The 15217-nt window shown below is 34.6% G+C and overlaps 1 protein-coding gene across 1 annotated transcript in view; it reads right to left on the bottom strand.

The window, feature by feature from the left end:
- Window positions 1–1164: 1164 nt before the first annotated feature.
- Stk31 (serine/threonine kinase 31) overlaps window positions 1165–15217 on the bottom strand; it is a 95998-nt gene continuing 81945 nt past the window's right edge. Inside the window, exons 23-24 of the mRNA XM_076853852.1 lie at window positions 6291–6359; window positions 1165–1395 (exon numbers count right to left, since the gene is read on the bottom strand). Of these exons, the coding sequence (XP_076709967.1) occupies window positions 1165–1395; window positions 6291–6359 (300 nt within the window). The remainder of the gene's footprint in view (window positions 1396–6290; window positions 6360–15217) is intronic.

Here is a 15217-nt window from a genome sequence, read left to right as displayed (position 1 = left end):
AAGTAGTGGGCTAGGGTTGTAGCACAGTGGCATGGTGCTTGCCTAGTACTTATGAGGCACTGTGTTCAATCTTAGCACCACATAAAAATAAACAAATAAAATATGCATCCATTTACAACTAAAAATATTTTTTAAAAAGACTAGTACTGCATGATCTTACTCATACACGTAATTGAAAAAAGCTGATCTTATAGAAACACAGAGAGTAGAACGATGGTTATCAGAGGCAAGGGAGAGTATGGAAAGGTGGAGAGGGCTGAAGAAAGGTTCATATATGAGCACTAAGTTACAGTTAGGACTAAGAAGTTCTCATAGTCTACTTCACAGAAGGCCAACTCAGATAATAATAATGTACTGTACATCTCAAAAGCCTAAAGAAATAATTTAAAAAGTTTTCAATCATAAGCAATGTAAATGTGAAGATGATTATGTTTAACTTGATTTAAACTTCTATAAGTTTAAATGTAAACATGTATATGTACACATGTATGGAAACATTACATGGTATTCCATTAATATTCACAATTTTTGTTTTTAATAGTTAAAAATAAATTTTAAAAGAATTTTAAAGCAATAAATAAAATCATGGTATCATCTCCTCTAGAATGTTTTCCCTAACACTACTCCTCTGCAGGATGAGTACTACTCCTGGATAATCCCATAATGCCCAGGGCTATCACAGGATATTCCATATTATATTATGAAGATCTGTTTATATATCTGAATCTCAATAAATTGTGGGATTCATAAGAGCAAGGACTATGTTTTAATTTACCTTTATGTTTCCAGAACTGGATACAAAGTACATACCAACTATCATCTGATGAATAAATTTCAGTCTTCACCATCAACTAGCCAACATACTGAAAATCTACATAGAATAGGAATCTTGCTGTCTAATAGCCTCTCCTAGTACAGGTATCACAGTCTAACTCAATTCCAACAATTCCAGACAGAAAATTCTTCCTTGATAACCCCAAGTTAAGCAAAATTTCAAAGCATACAAACAGCTTTTAGACATACGCAAACATTTTTTATTTTTCACAACCTGAATACCAAAGATGAAATCCAACTAGTTCCAGAACATTTCCAGATCTTTTGTCTATTAACCAAACTAAACAAAGTTTTTAAAAGGAAGATCTGCAACATTAATAGATTATTAATTTATAAATCAATGCTGGCTTCACCATTTCTTGTCTTTTCTTTATATTTATCCAAGTTCTCCATCTTTAATTCGTCGTCCTTTTTATATTGAGTATATTCAATCTCTTTTTCTGGGTTTGGAATTGATTTCCCCTTCGGTAGCAAGAAACATTCAGCATTCAAAACTTGCTCAGCAGTCATTGAACTTCTAAAATATATCAAGCTACAGAGGAGGGATTTGACATTATCATCCTGCAAAGAAAAAAAACAAAAAAAAATCAAAATAAATGAACAAAAGGACAATCCTGTTTGTCACTGATACAAGCTAAAGTCAAATTTTCCTATTTAAAGATTCCTACCAATTTCAACTACTTTTTAATGTAAATGGATAAAATAACAGAATTGAATTCTTAGGGGGAAATGAAAAAGGAAAAAGAATCACAGCTGAAATCTCTCAGAAAAAAAAAAAAGTGAAATTTCAGCAAAGGACATTTTATAATTTTCTCCATTCTGTCCTTTATAGGGCACTGATCAGAGTTTCACGCTCTGAAAATTTCAACTAAACCCCTCTGCTTGGAAGGTTAACTCCATCTAGTCAACTGGTTTTGGTTCCAGTTTTGAAATGATCACCTCTAGGAACCCTTTTATCACCACTACCATTACTATCATCATTACAGAAGCCAGACTTTATCATGCACCACTATTTCAAATCACTATTTTATCATAAGTAAACAAATCTAGGATGTTGCTGCTGAATAATTTCCACCTCCCAAGCCATCTCAGTTTGTCTTATATTTGCCCCTCCAATCACAGCACATATCACACAAATGAAAATCATCTATTTACTATTAATGTACTTACTAGACTCCAAGGTTCCTAAGGGCAGACATTTCAGTTTATTAATTCATCCTCAACAGTGAGCAATGTTTTGAATATAGCAGACATTCAGTAAATATTTGATAAATGAATGAATACCATTTTCCAAAAGGCACTATACAAAAAATGTTTTTAATCAAATTTAAAGAAACTATCTTCACTAGGTATAAACTTAACTAAAAAACTAGAAAATCTAAATGAGAAAAATAACACATCCTCTTTAAAACCACAAAAGTAGATCTGGAACAAATTAAAATCTTATGTTCTTAGACAAAAAAAAAGACTCATAATAAATATGTCAATTTACATGTTAATTTACAAAGTTTACCTAACTCCCAACACAAATACCATCAGTTTTTTTTCTTTTAAATTAGAGCAGTTAATCCTAAAGGTCTTTTACAAGAATAAGCAGGTATAGCCACAAAATTCTGATTATTTAAAAAAATTAGTAATGAGGAAGGATTTACCCAATGTATTTTTTCAATGTCTTAAAGACTACGTTTTCTTTTTATTTATTGGTGCATTATAGTTGTTCATGATGGTGATATCTATTATTTACATATTTGTACATGCAAACAATATAACAATTTGGATAATACTGTTCTCCAGTAATTCCCATGTCCCTCCCTACTCACTCCCCCTAATCCCTTTCCTCCATTCCACTGATCTCCCTTTGATTTTGATGAGATCTTCTTCCCATCTTTCTTTTCCTTCTTCCTCTCTAGCTTCCAAATATGAGAGAAAATATATAATCCTTGACCTTCTGGGTTTGGCTTACTTCAATTTAACATAATGTATAACTGTTTTCTTAATTTCAGTTTTGGGTGTTCATTGCAAGTGTGCAAAAATACAATTTCTGTAACTAATCTTATATATCTTGCAACTGTGCCTTCTTTGTAACTAGTTTTAATAGCTCTAGGTAAGATAGACAAGGATGTCTTCTCTCACCACTTATATTCAACATTGTAAAGGAGAGGCTGTAGTTATGTTTGCAAGAAAACCAAGGCATCTTGAATAAAAAGAAGTAAAAATACTACCTGTATTTGCAATGGCATTAGGAGATATATAGATATATAGATACAGATCACTAAGAAATCCACTAAAAACTACTAGAACAAATACTTAGGAATAAATTTAACATAAGAAGTAGAAAACCCTCTGAAAAGAACAAAATATTGCTGAAGAAAAATAAACATGTAAATAAGTGGGAAAACATCCCATGTTCATGGATCAGAAGACTTAACATTGATAAAGCGGCAATATTCCCCAAACTGATCTACATATTGAACACAACTTATCAGAATCTTAACTGACTTCTTTGTGGAAATTGACAAGCTAACTCTGAAATTCAGATGAAACTATAAGGGATCTAGAATAGACAGACAATCCTGAGAAAGGAGAAGTAGAAGGACTCAAATTATCCAATTTTAATAACTATCCAGCAACAGTAAGCAAGACAATATGATATTGACAAAAGAACAGACTTATGTATGCAACTGGTCCTTGTCTTGTGATAGTTTAACTTATAATTTTTTTCTACTTTGCAATGGTGTGAAAACAATGCATATTCAGTAGAATATCATACTTCAAAATCTTAATTTTGATCTTTCCCCCATGCAGCAATACACAGTACAATACTTTCTCATGATGCTACACAGCTGCTCTGAGTTGCAGCTCCCAGTCAGTCATGTGATCACCAGAGTAAGGAAGCAATATTCTGTAGTGCACACTGTTGTTAACTATGATGTTAAATTTAGGTGCATTCTCAACTCACAATATTTTCAATGTATGACTGGTTTATCAGGATATAAACACATAAGTTGAGAAGCATCTATAGATTGATGGAATAGAATTAAGTCTACAAATAAAGCCATACATCTATGGTCAACCAATTTTGATAAGGATGCCAAGACAATTCAATGGAGAAAGAACAATCTTTTCAACACATAATGTTATGACAACTGGATAGTCACATACAAGAGAATAAAGCTAGAACCTTACTTGCAAACTTTATAAAATTTAATCCGAAATAGATCCGAAATTTAAATACTAAGACCTGAAAGTATAAAACTTTAAAAAGAAAATATAGAGATAAATATTTGTGACTTTTTAGATTTAGTAAAGGACTCAGGAAACTAAAGCAGAATCAACAAAGGAAAAAAATTAGATTTCATAAAAATTCAAATCATTTATGCTTCAAAATATACCCATTAAGAAAATAAAAATACCACTCACGGAATAGGAGAAAATATTTGCAAACCATACATCCAATAAGGAACTTACATCCAGAAAATATAAGCAACTTTGTGACTCGATAATAAAAAGACAACCCAACTTAAAAATAGGAAAAGAATCTGCACAGGCATTTCTTCAAGAGAGACATATGAGTAACAAACACAGGGGAAGATGGTCAACATCATTAGTTACTAAGAAAATGGAAATCAAAACAATGATGAAATAATATTTCACACCCACCAGGATCACTAGAAATCAAAAAGTCTTACAATAAGTGTTGTCAAGGATAAGTAAAAAATAAAACTCCAACACATGCTGGTAATAACGTAAAATAGTGCACTGTTTTTGCAATTCCTCAAACTAAACAGAGTTGTGACGTGACCCAGTAATTCTAATCCAAGGTATTTCTTGAAGTGAAGTGAAAACATGTCCACTCAAAAATCTGTACACAAATGTTTACAGAAGCATTATTCAAAAGACAGAAAGAACCCAAATGTCCATCAATAGACAAATACAATGGTAGAAAATAACTTTTCTACTAAACTTTAAATAACAAGGGTTCAGTGAAGCTAGCCAATCCCATGCCAAATGTCTTCTTTGATATAATGAGAGCAACTAAGAATACAGCAGGGAGAAAGAGCAGGAGGAAAAGATTAACATTAAACAGACATGAGGTGGGAGGGAAAGGGAGAGAAAAGGGAAATTGCATGGAAATAGAAGGAGACCCTCATTGTTATACAAAATTACATGTAACAGGTTGTGAGGGGAATGGGAAAAAAAAACAAGGAGAGAAATGAATTACAGTAGATGAGGTAGAGAAGATGGAAGGGGAGGGGAGGGGGATAGTAGAGGATAGGAAAGGTAGCAGAATACAACAGTCACTAATATGGCATTATGTAAAAATGTGGATGTGTAACCGATGTAATTCTGCAATCTGTATTTGGGGTAAAAATGGGAGTTCATAACCCACTTGAATCTAATGTATGAAACATGATATGTCAAGAGCTTTATAATGTTTTGAACAACCAATAAAAAAGGGGGGAAAATAAATAAATAATAAGGGTTCCATATGTTCACTGTGGCTGAAGCATAATCTCTGATAGAATGCTATATAACTGCAAATAACATCAATAATAATAGGCTTTTCAAAGTGTAAACCATTATCTTCTTTGTTATCTCATTCTATACAGGTAGCCAGAATGCCTAACACAGTTTCATAATTTCCCAAAAGTTGTCTCAAATACTTTTTACTACAGCCCAAGAAGTGTGGCAAACTTCCTAAACATTATTTCTAAGGTTTTTTTTTAACTCATGAATATGAGTATCATAACAAAATATATATCTGTGGTCAAATAAGTTTATTGACTTAAATAAAGTTATATGTATTTCTTCACTGACGCATATCCAAACCATCAAAATGGCATAAAAACTTTTAGAATCAGATATTTATGCTATCTTTAAACCTTTTAATATATAATCACACTATATTTCCTCCTTCCCCTTCATAAATAAGAATTAACTTCCCCTAAATTACTTCATATTTTATTTTTAGATCTTGGTTGTTTACTTGTTCACATTCCTAAACTGTTATTTCATTTTCAATGCTGCAATCCTTGTAACCCCAACTCCTAGTTCAATTACTGGCACATAAGAAGTACTCGAAATATGTTGGCTAAAAACACATGGATGAAAAGCAATTTCAATGATAAGTGAGAATTTAAAAGAAAAATATATTTAGGTACTCATTAAAAAAGCTAAAACATTAATTTCAATATAATCTTGAAATACTATAACCAATACTTTTTCTTATTAAATATATATATATATATGTGTATATAATATGTGTGACACAATAAACCCTAGTAATATTAACTAACTATTTGACAGAGGTTTAAATGATAAGTAAGGCATTTAAGTTTTCTCCGTACTCTCTACTATGAATGCTCTTACAAAGATTATAGGACATTTTCAGTAAAATACTTAAGTTTATATTGGTATACATTTCAAAACAGTAAATGACAAAAAAGGTCACATACCAAATGAAACTGATCCACTTTGGGGATTCCATCTTCATTTGTCTCAAATTCCTGATTTTGAACAGAAAGCTGTAAAAGAAAATAAGTTATGAACAGATTCCAAATTTATCAAAATAGTAATTCTACAAGAGAATCAAATATAAAATTCCTTAGATCCATGTGAACAGAGAAAACTTAATTTACAAAACCACATTACTCTTGCAGGATACAAAAACTTTAATAATTACTTCCTCACAATGATTCCTGAGGCTCCTGAAGGACTATTCAAAAGTTTATGAACACACTATAAGTGCTAATACTTCCTCATCTTATAAGAAAATGTGTTAAAACTTAATAGTCTATATTATTTTGGCTTCAACAATATTTAAAAATTAGGTACAAAGAAAATAAACCAGACAAGTTTCCTTCCTTCTAATACTTAACTTGTATTCAAAAACTATAAGCTAAACTAAGAAACTATTAAATATAGAGATTTCTTACATGCGCAAAGGTATGCTGAGTCCCATATTTTTACATCACCCAATGCTAACAACCATCTATCAGTGACTCTTATCCTATGCACAAAACCAAATGTAATACTTCTAAGGAAAATCCTATGCATCCCATAATTTCATATAAAAATACTATTGTACATTATCTCCAAAAGATAAGGATATATTTTATCTTTTTAATTATTTTGATATTGTCACAATAAAAATAACTTTGATATCAAATACGCAGTTTTCAATTCTTTTTTATGGTGTACATACTTTATTTCTATTGTTATTTAAATTTTTTTCTTTTTTCTTTTATTTTTTTTAATACATGACAGTGGAATGTATTACAATTCTTATTACACATATAGAGCACAATTTTTCATATCTTTTTATAAAGTATGTTCACACCAATTCGTGTCTTTATACATGTACTTGGTTGTTTTTTTTTTGCATTACAATTCTTATTACACATATATACCACAATTTTTCTTATCTCTGTATATAAAGTAGGTTGACACCCAATTCGTGTCTTCATACATGTACTTTGGATAATGATGACCATCACATTCCACCATCCTTACTAATCCCCTGCCTCTTCCCTTTCCCTCCCTCCCCTCTTCCCTATCTAGAATTCATCTATTCCTCCTATGTTGCTCCTCCCCACCCCACTATGAGTCAGCCTCCTTATATCAGAGAAAACATTTGGCATTTGTTTTTTTGGGGATTGGCTAATTTCACTTAGCATTATCTTCTTTAACGCCATCCATTTACCTGCAAATGCCATGATTCTATGCTCTTTTATTGCTGAGTAAAAATCCATTGTGCATGTATGCCACATTTTCTTATCCATTCATCCAATGAAGGCCATCTAGGTTGGCTCCACAGTTTTAGCTATTGTGAATTGTGCTGCTATAAACATTAATGTGGCTGTATCCCTGTAGTATGCTGTTTTTAACTCCTCTGGGTATAGTCCGAGGAGAGGGATAGCTGGATCAAATGGTGATTCCATTCCCAGATTTCCAAGGAATCTCCATACTGCTTTCCATATTGGCTGCACCAATTTGCAGTCCCACCAGCAATGTATGAGTGTACCTTTTTCCCCACATCCTCTCCAACACTTATTGTTGTTTGTCTTCATAATAACTGCCATTCTGACTGGAGTGAGATGATACCTGACAGTAGTTTTGATTTGCAATTCTCTGATTGCTAGAGATAATGAGCATTTTTTCATATATTTGTTGAGTGATTGTATATTCTCTTCTGAGAAGTATCTATTCAGGTCCTTGGCCCATTTGTTGATTGGGTTATTTCCTTTTTTTTTTTTTTTTTTTTTTTTTGGTGCTTACCTTTTTGAGTTCTTTATATACCCTAGAGATTAGTGCTCTATTTGATGTGTGAGGGGTAAAGATTTGGTCCCAGGATGCAGGCTCTGTTCACCTCACAGATTGTTTCTTTTGCTGAGAAAAAATTTGTTGTTTGATTCCATCCCATTTACTGATTCCTGTTTTTAATTCTTGCACTATAGGAGTCTCATTAAGGAAGTTGGGGCCTACTTTTTCTTCTATTAGATGAAGAGTGTCTGGTTTAATTCCTAGGTCCTTGATCCATTTTGAGTTAAGTTTTGTGCATGGTGAAAGATATGGGTTTAATTTCATTTTGTTGCATATGGATTTCCTTGAATCATAAATTATTTTACTTTTTACAGTTCATTTAAATGCAAGTCCAAGTAGTTCCTCCCATTATAATTATTATAAACCTAGAAATAACATAAAATATAACCAAAGGAGACAAGTGGATCCAAGATGGCAGGCTAGAGGGAGGATGCATTCCCTGTCACCCTGTGACCTAGAATTCAAGCAGTGGGAATACTGTTTCTCTGAAAGTTATTAGAGGACCCCCAACAGTTATTAGAGGATTCCTACACAGGAATCCTGGTCACTGAGTCCACACAGGTCTCTTGGCCTCAGGGTACACTCAGGACCCCCCAGCCACCGCTCCCATGTGGACCCTCATCTACTAGCATGGGGCTCCCCTGGTTGCCTCCATATTGGGACACTGCAACCACTGCCATAGTCACCTGCATCTGGGGACACTGGATAGGGTCTGGAGATAGCCACCAGCCACAACACTGCACTCCACAAAGCTGCATCTCTGAACATGCTGCCCAGTCCAACCTGACACCCCATCTCTGAAAGCAGCAACCTCTATCCTGAGACACCTTTGTCACCAACTTTGGTTATCCTTGATAACACCAATGCCATTTTTAGTTGGGACAACTCCTAGCTTGGGACTCCAGCTGAGGCCTAGAAGCAATATCAAGGTACCCATAGCCTCCCGACTCCCCCCCTCTCCCCCACAGTTACTAACCCAGCACAGTGCTTGCTGCTAAGTGGCCAGTCCATAGCTGGCAAAGACTGATCCTGATCTGCCCGAAACAAAACAGCTTTTTGAGACAGATGCTCAGGCCTCAGAGTGCAGCCCACAAGATCTCTGGAGAGAGAGGCTCCTGCTTGGGAAGTAGAAAGGGAGGGGGTGAGTGATGTACAGTTTAGAGGCTAAAGTAGAGACTCAGAATTGTGGGGTCTACAGGCAATAAAAGGAGAAAAGACCAAGTGCCCTCATCACATGAGCAAGCCCCAAAGGAGATCTTGGGATGCAGTCTCCCAGCAGTGAAAGCAAGTGCTATACCCCACATCTAGCAGTTCTGCTCGCAAAACCAATCCTCCCACCCTAATAACCTTCACCATCCTGAGGGTGGAGATACCAGCAAACATTAGACAACCCACCTATTAGATGAGAAGGGAAGCAGGAAAGATACTGGACTCCAACAGAAACAGTCTTAATTTTACTTCGAGATTTTTTATTCTTTTCTTTTCTCTCTCTTCCTGTCCTAACATCCCCAACATTTCTGAAACCAAATACTTTTCATGGATTAGGCTACTGAGGACTGGGATGTCTGAATAATATATTACAGTTGTGTTGTATATTCTTTTATCGCTTATTTTTACACTTTTAATTTTTCTTAATTGTTACGTTTGTTTTTTACTCTCGATATTATCTTCCCACTTACTTGTCTCCCCAAAATCACTTTCTCTCTTTTCTCCTGTGACTGCCAACTTCTTTCAATTCTTCTTTCACTCTTCCTTAACATCTGATCCTATACCCCACCCCCGGTTCTCTTTGTACAACATCAGAAACTGTAGACCCTTTTGTAAACCTCCTGTTTATATTGTAGATAATAAGTGAACTCACCATTTCTGTATATTGTGACAAAACTGTAAACGTCTTAATAGAAGATATTTGATTTAAGGCTGTATATTGTTTGTATTGGGATCAGATAATATTGATCTCAGTCCCTGAAAGGAGAGGTATTGAACCCTACAGGGACACTATAAACTAGAGGGTAAAAACTCAGGAAAAAAAATCCCTATAAAAAGAACAATCAACACCCAAAGTAGTAGAAGACAGAAAATAATTAAAATCAAACAGTGGCTCAGGAAGCTGAGATAGGAGGACCACGAGTTCAAACTCTAGCCAGAGCAATGAGACAAAAAGTGAGATGCTGAGCAACTCAGTGAGACCTATTTCTAAATAAGATACAAAATAGGGCTGGGGATTCATTCAATGGTTGACTGCCTGAATTCAATCCCTGGTACCCACCCCCGCCCCCGCCCAAAAAAAATCAGAGCTAGAGTCAATGAAATTGAAACAAAAGAAACAAGTGAAAAAATTCACAAAAACAAAAAGTTGGGTTTTTGAAAAAATAAATAAAACTGATAAACCCTTAGCCATGCTAACAAAGAGAAGGAGAGAGAAAACTCAAATTACTAAAATCTATGATGAAAAATGAAATATCATGACAATTTGTTCTCCAATAAAATAGAAAATATGAGAGACACTGACAAATTTCTAGAGTCATGTGATTTACCCAAACCGAATCAGGACGATATACACAAGTTAAACAGACCAAGTACAAGCAATGAAACATAAGAAGCCATCATAAGCCTACTAACAAAGAAAAGCCCAGGAACAGATAGATTCCAAGCTGAGTTCTATAAGACCTTCCCCAAAGAAGAATACCAATACTCCTTAAATTATTCCATGAAATAGAAAAAGAGGAAACACTTCCAAACTCATTCTATGAGTCCAATATCACCCTGATTCCAAAACCAGGCAAAGACACATCAAAGAAAGAAAACTTCAGATCAATATCTCTAATTAACATAGATGCACAAATTCTCAACAAAATTCTGGCAAATCAAATACAAGAACATATCAAAAAGATAGTGCACCACGCTCAAGTGGGGTTCATCACAGGGATGCAAGGTTGGTTCAACATGAAAATCAAAAATCAGAAATGTTAAATTCACTTATTATCTACAATATAAATAGTCGGCTTACAAATCAATAAATGCAGAAAAAAAAGAAATAAAAAAATAAGAAAAAAAAATAAATGCAGAAAAAGCATTTGACAAATATAGCACCCCTTCATATTCAAAACACTAGAAAAACTAGGGATAACAGGAACATATCTCAACATTGTAAAAGCTATCTATGCTAAGCCCCAGACCAACATTATTCTAAATGGAATAAAATTAAAAGCATTCCCTCTAAAAACTGGAACAAGACAGGGCTGCCCTCTTTCACCACTTCTATTTAACATAGTTCTTGAAATTCTAGCCAGAGCAATGAGACAGACGAAAGATATTAAAAGGATATGAATAGGAAAAGATAATTCAAACTATCACTATTTGCCAACAACATGATTCTATACTTAGAGGATCCGAAAAATTCCACCAGAAAACTTCTAGAACTAATAAATGAATTCAGCAAAATAGCAGGATATAAAATCAATACCCATAAATCAAATGCATTTCTGTATGTAAGTAACAATCCTCTGAAAGAGAAACTAGGAAAACTACCCCATTTGCAAAAAATAAAAATAAAATAAAAAATAAAACCTTGTGAATCAATGAAAGAGGTGACAAACCTCTACGATGAAACTACAGAACAGTAAAGAAAGAAATTAAAGATGACCTTAGAAGATGGAAAGATCTCCCTTGTTCTTGGATAGGCAGAATTAACACTGTCAAAATGGCCATGCTACCAAAAATACTATATAGATTTAATGCAATTCCTATTAAAATCCCAATGATATTCTTTAAAGAACTAGAAAAAGCAATTATGAAATTCATCTGGAAAAATAAGAGACCCAGAATAGCTAAAGCAATCCTTAGCAAGAACAGTGAAGCAGGTATCACTATACCAGACCTTAAATTATATTACAGAGCACTAATAACAAAAACAGCATAGTATTGGCACCAAAACAGACTTGTAGACCAATGGTACAGAATGGAGGACACAGCAAGGAAACCCAAACAAATACAGTTATTTCATACTCGACAAAGGTGAGAAAAATCTTTACCACATGCATGAATGGTGTGACTCTACTTTGTGTACAACCAGAGAAATGAAAAACTGTGTTCCATTGTGTACTATGAACTGAAATGCATTCTCTGCTGTCATGCATAACAAATTAGAATTCATTAAAAATATATATATAACCAAAGGAAATTTCTGAAGGATAAAAAGAGGAAATTAAGCTGTAAGAGACTACAGGGGGGCTGGTGCTTTAGCTCAGTGGCAGTGCACTTGCCTAGCACGTGTGAGGCACTGGGTTCAATCCTTAGCACCACATAAAAACTGAAAAGAAAAAAAAAAGAGTTTACATTGCTACGCTATTCAATAAAGAGAGAAAGAAACTATAGGATTTGAGGAACAAGACAGTGCCAGGGAGTCTTCTGTGCCCCAAACCAAAACAGGAAGTAACCAAGGCTTGACATTTCCCAATCCCCAAGCTAACAACAGAAATCAGGCCAAACGGGGTCCTTTCCTGAACTTAATAGGAATGCCACCAACACAGATAGGTGAGCCTAAAAGAAACAATGAGGGATGCAACAGAAAAGCCAAGGTCACAAACAAGGGGAAATCACACAAGCTGCTGGTCTAATAAGTGCACCCTAACCCCCACAAGTAGAAGAATACCATCATAACTAGTGCCAACTTGATTGGATTAAGAGATGTCAAAGATTAAGAGACTTCTGGGTGTGTCAATGAGGGTATGTCCAGGAATGACTACATGTGAAGTAAAGTGGGGGACCTTCCCTACACTTGGCACCACAATCCAACAGGACAGTGGCTTGGATAGAATAAAAGTCAGAAGAACAAGGAAATGGCAGCAGATACAAGCTCAATTCTTCTTAAACACATTCTGTTTTTCTTTTTGTTATATATGACAGCAGAATGCATTACAATTCATATTACATATATAGAGCATAATTTTTCATATGTCTGGTTATAAACAAAGTAGAGTCACATCATTTGTGTCTTCATACATGTAATTAGGGTAATAATGTCCATCTCATTCCACCACCATCTTTTCTACCCCCATGCCCCCTCCCTCTTCCTCTCACCCTTTTTCCCCTTTGCCCTATCTAGAGTTCATCTATTCCTCCCACGACCCCCAACCATATTATGAATCAGCATCCTTAAATCAGAGAAAACATTCAGTATTTGGTTTTGGGGGATTGGCTAACTTCACTTAGCATGATATTCTCCAACTCCATCCATTTACCTGAAAATGCCATGATTTTATTCTCTTTTAATGCTGAGTAATATTCTATTGTGTATATATATCACCATTTCTTTATCCATTCATCTACAGGAGGGCATCTAGGTTGGTTCCACAATTTAGCTATTATGAACTGTGCTGCTATAAACATTGATGTGGCTGTGTCCCTATTGTATGTTGTTTTTAAGTCCTTCAGGTATAAACCAAGGGGCAGAATAGCTGCGTCAAATGGTGGTTACATTCCAAGTTTTCCAAGGAATCTCCATACTGCTTTCCATATTGGCTGTACTAATTTGCAATTCCACCAGCAATTTATGAGTGTGCCCTTATCCCCACATCTCTCATTTCTATCACATGGTGATAGAAAGGGGCTTTGTTTCATTTAATTGTTGTTTGTATTCTTTTTTAAAAATGTTTATTTTTTTAGTTGTACACAATATCTTTATTTTTATGTGATGCTGAGGATCAAACCCAGGACCTCGCATGTGCTAGGCGAGTGCTCTACCACTGAGCCACAACCCCAACCCTTGTTTGTATTCTTAACAGCTGCCATTCTAACTGGAGTGAGTTGAAATCTTAGAATAGTTTTGATTTGCATTTCTCTAACTGCTAGAGATGTTGAACATTTTTTCATATATTTGCTGATTGGTTGTATATCATCTTCTGAGAAGTGTCTGTTCAGTCCCTTGGGCCATTTATCGATTGCATTTTTTTTTTTGGTGTTAAGATTTTTGAGTTCTTTATATATCCTAGAGATTAATGCTCTATCTGACGTAAATGTGGCAAAAATTTGTTCCCAAATTATAGGTGCTCTATTCACCCAATTGTTTCTTTTGCTGAGAAGAAGCTTTTTAGTTTGAATCTATACCATTTGTTGATTTTTTTATATTAATTCTTCTGTTACAGGAGTCTTATCAAAGAAGTTGGGGCCTAATCTGACATGGGATTTGGGCGTACTTTTTTCTTCTATTAGGTGCAGGGTCTCTGGTTTAATTCCTAGATCCTTGATCCACTTTGAGTTAAGTTTTGTGCATGGTGATAGAAAGGGGCTTTATTTCATTTTTTTGCATATGGATTTCCAGTTTTTGCAGCACCATTTGTTGAAGAGGCTATCTTTTCTCCAATGTGCATTTTTGGCACCTTTGTCTAATATGAAGTAACTGTATTGTGTGGGTTTGTCTCTGTGTCCTCTATTCTGTAGCATTGGTCAACAAGTCTATTTTGGTGCCAATACCATGCTATTTTTGCTACTAGCTATTTTTTTAGCTCTGTAGTATACCTTAAGATCTGGTATAGTGATGCCACCTGCTTAGTCTTCTTGATAAGGATTGCTTTAACTATTCTGAGTCTCTCATTTTTCCAGATAAGTTTCATGATTACTTTTTCTATTTCTATGAGGAATGTCATTGGAATTTTGATTGGAATTGCATTAAATCTGTATAGTGTTTTTGGCTGTATGGTCATTTTGACAATATTAATTCTGCCTATCCAAGAACAAGGAAGATCTCTCCATCGTCTAAGGTTTTCTTTAATTTCTGTCTTTAGCATTCTGTAGTTTTCATTGTAGAGGTCTTTGACCTCTTTTGTTCGGCTGATTCCCAAGTGGGTTTTGTTGTTGTTGTTGTTGTTGTTGTTGTTGCTGCTGCTGTTTTGTTTTGTTGAGGCTATTGTAAACGGAGTAGTTTTCCTCATTTCCCTTTTAGAGGATTTGTCATTGATTATACAGAAATGCCTTTGATTTATGAATGTCAATTTTGTATCCTGCTATTTTGCTGAATTAATTTTAAAATTGGATGGGCTAAACAGGATGAACAGAAAAG

Source organism: Callospermophilus lateralis, chromosome 1 (genome assembly GCF_048772815.1).
Source record: "Callospermophilus lateralis isolate mCalLat2 chromosome 1, mCalLat2.hap1, whole genome shotgun sequence".
NCBI classification, from domain to species: domain Eukaryota; kingdom Metazoa; phylum Chordata; class Mammalia; order Rodentia; family Sciuridae; genus Callospermophilus; species Callospermophilus lateralis.
Note: the sequence above shows the minus strand (reverse complement) of the source record. Positions and strands in the feature narration are given on the sequence as shown.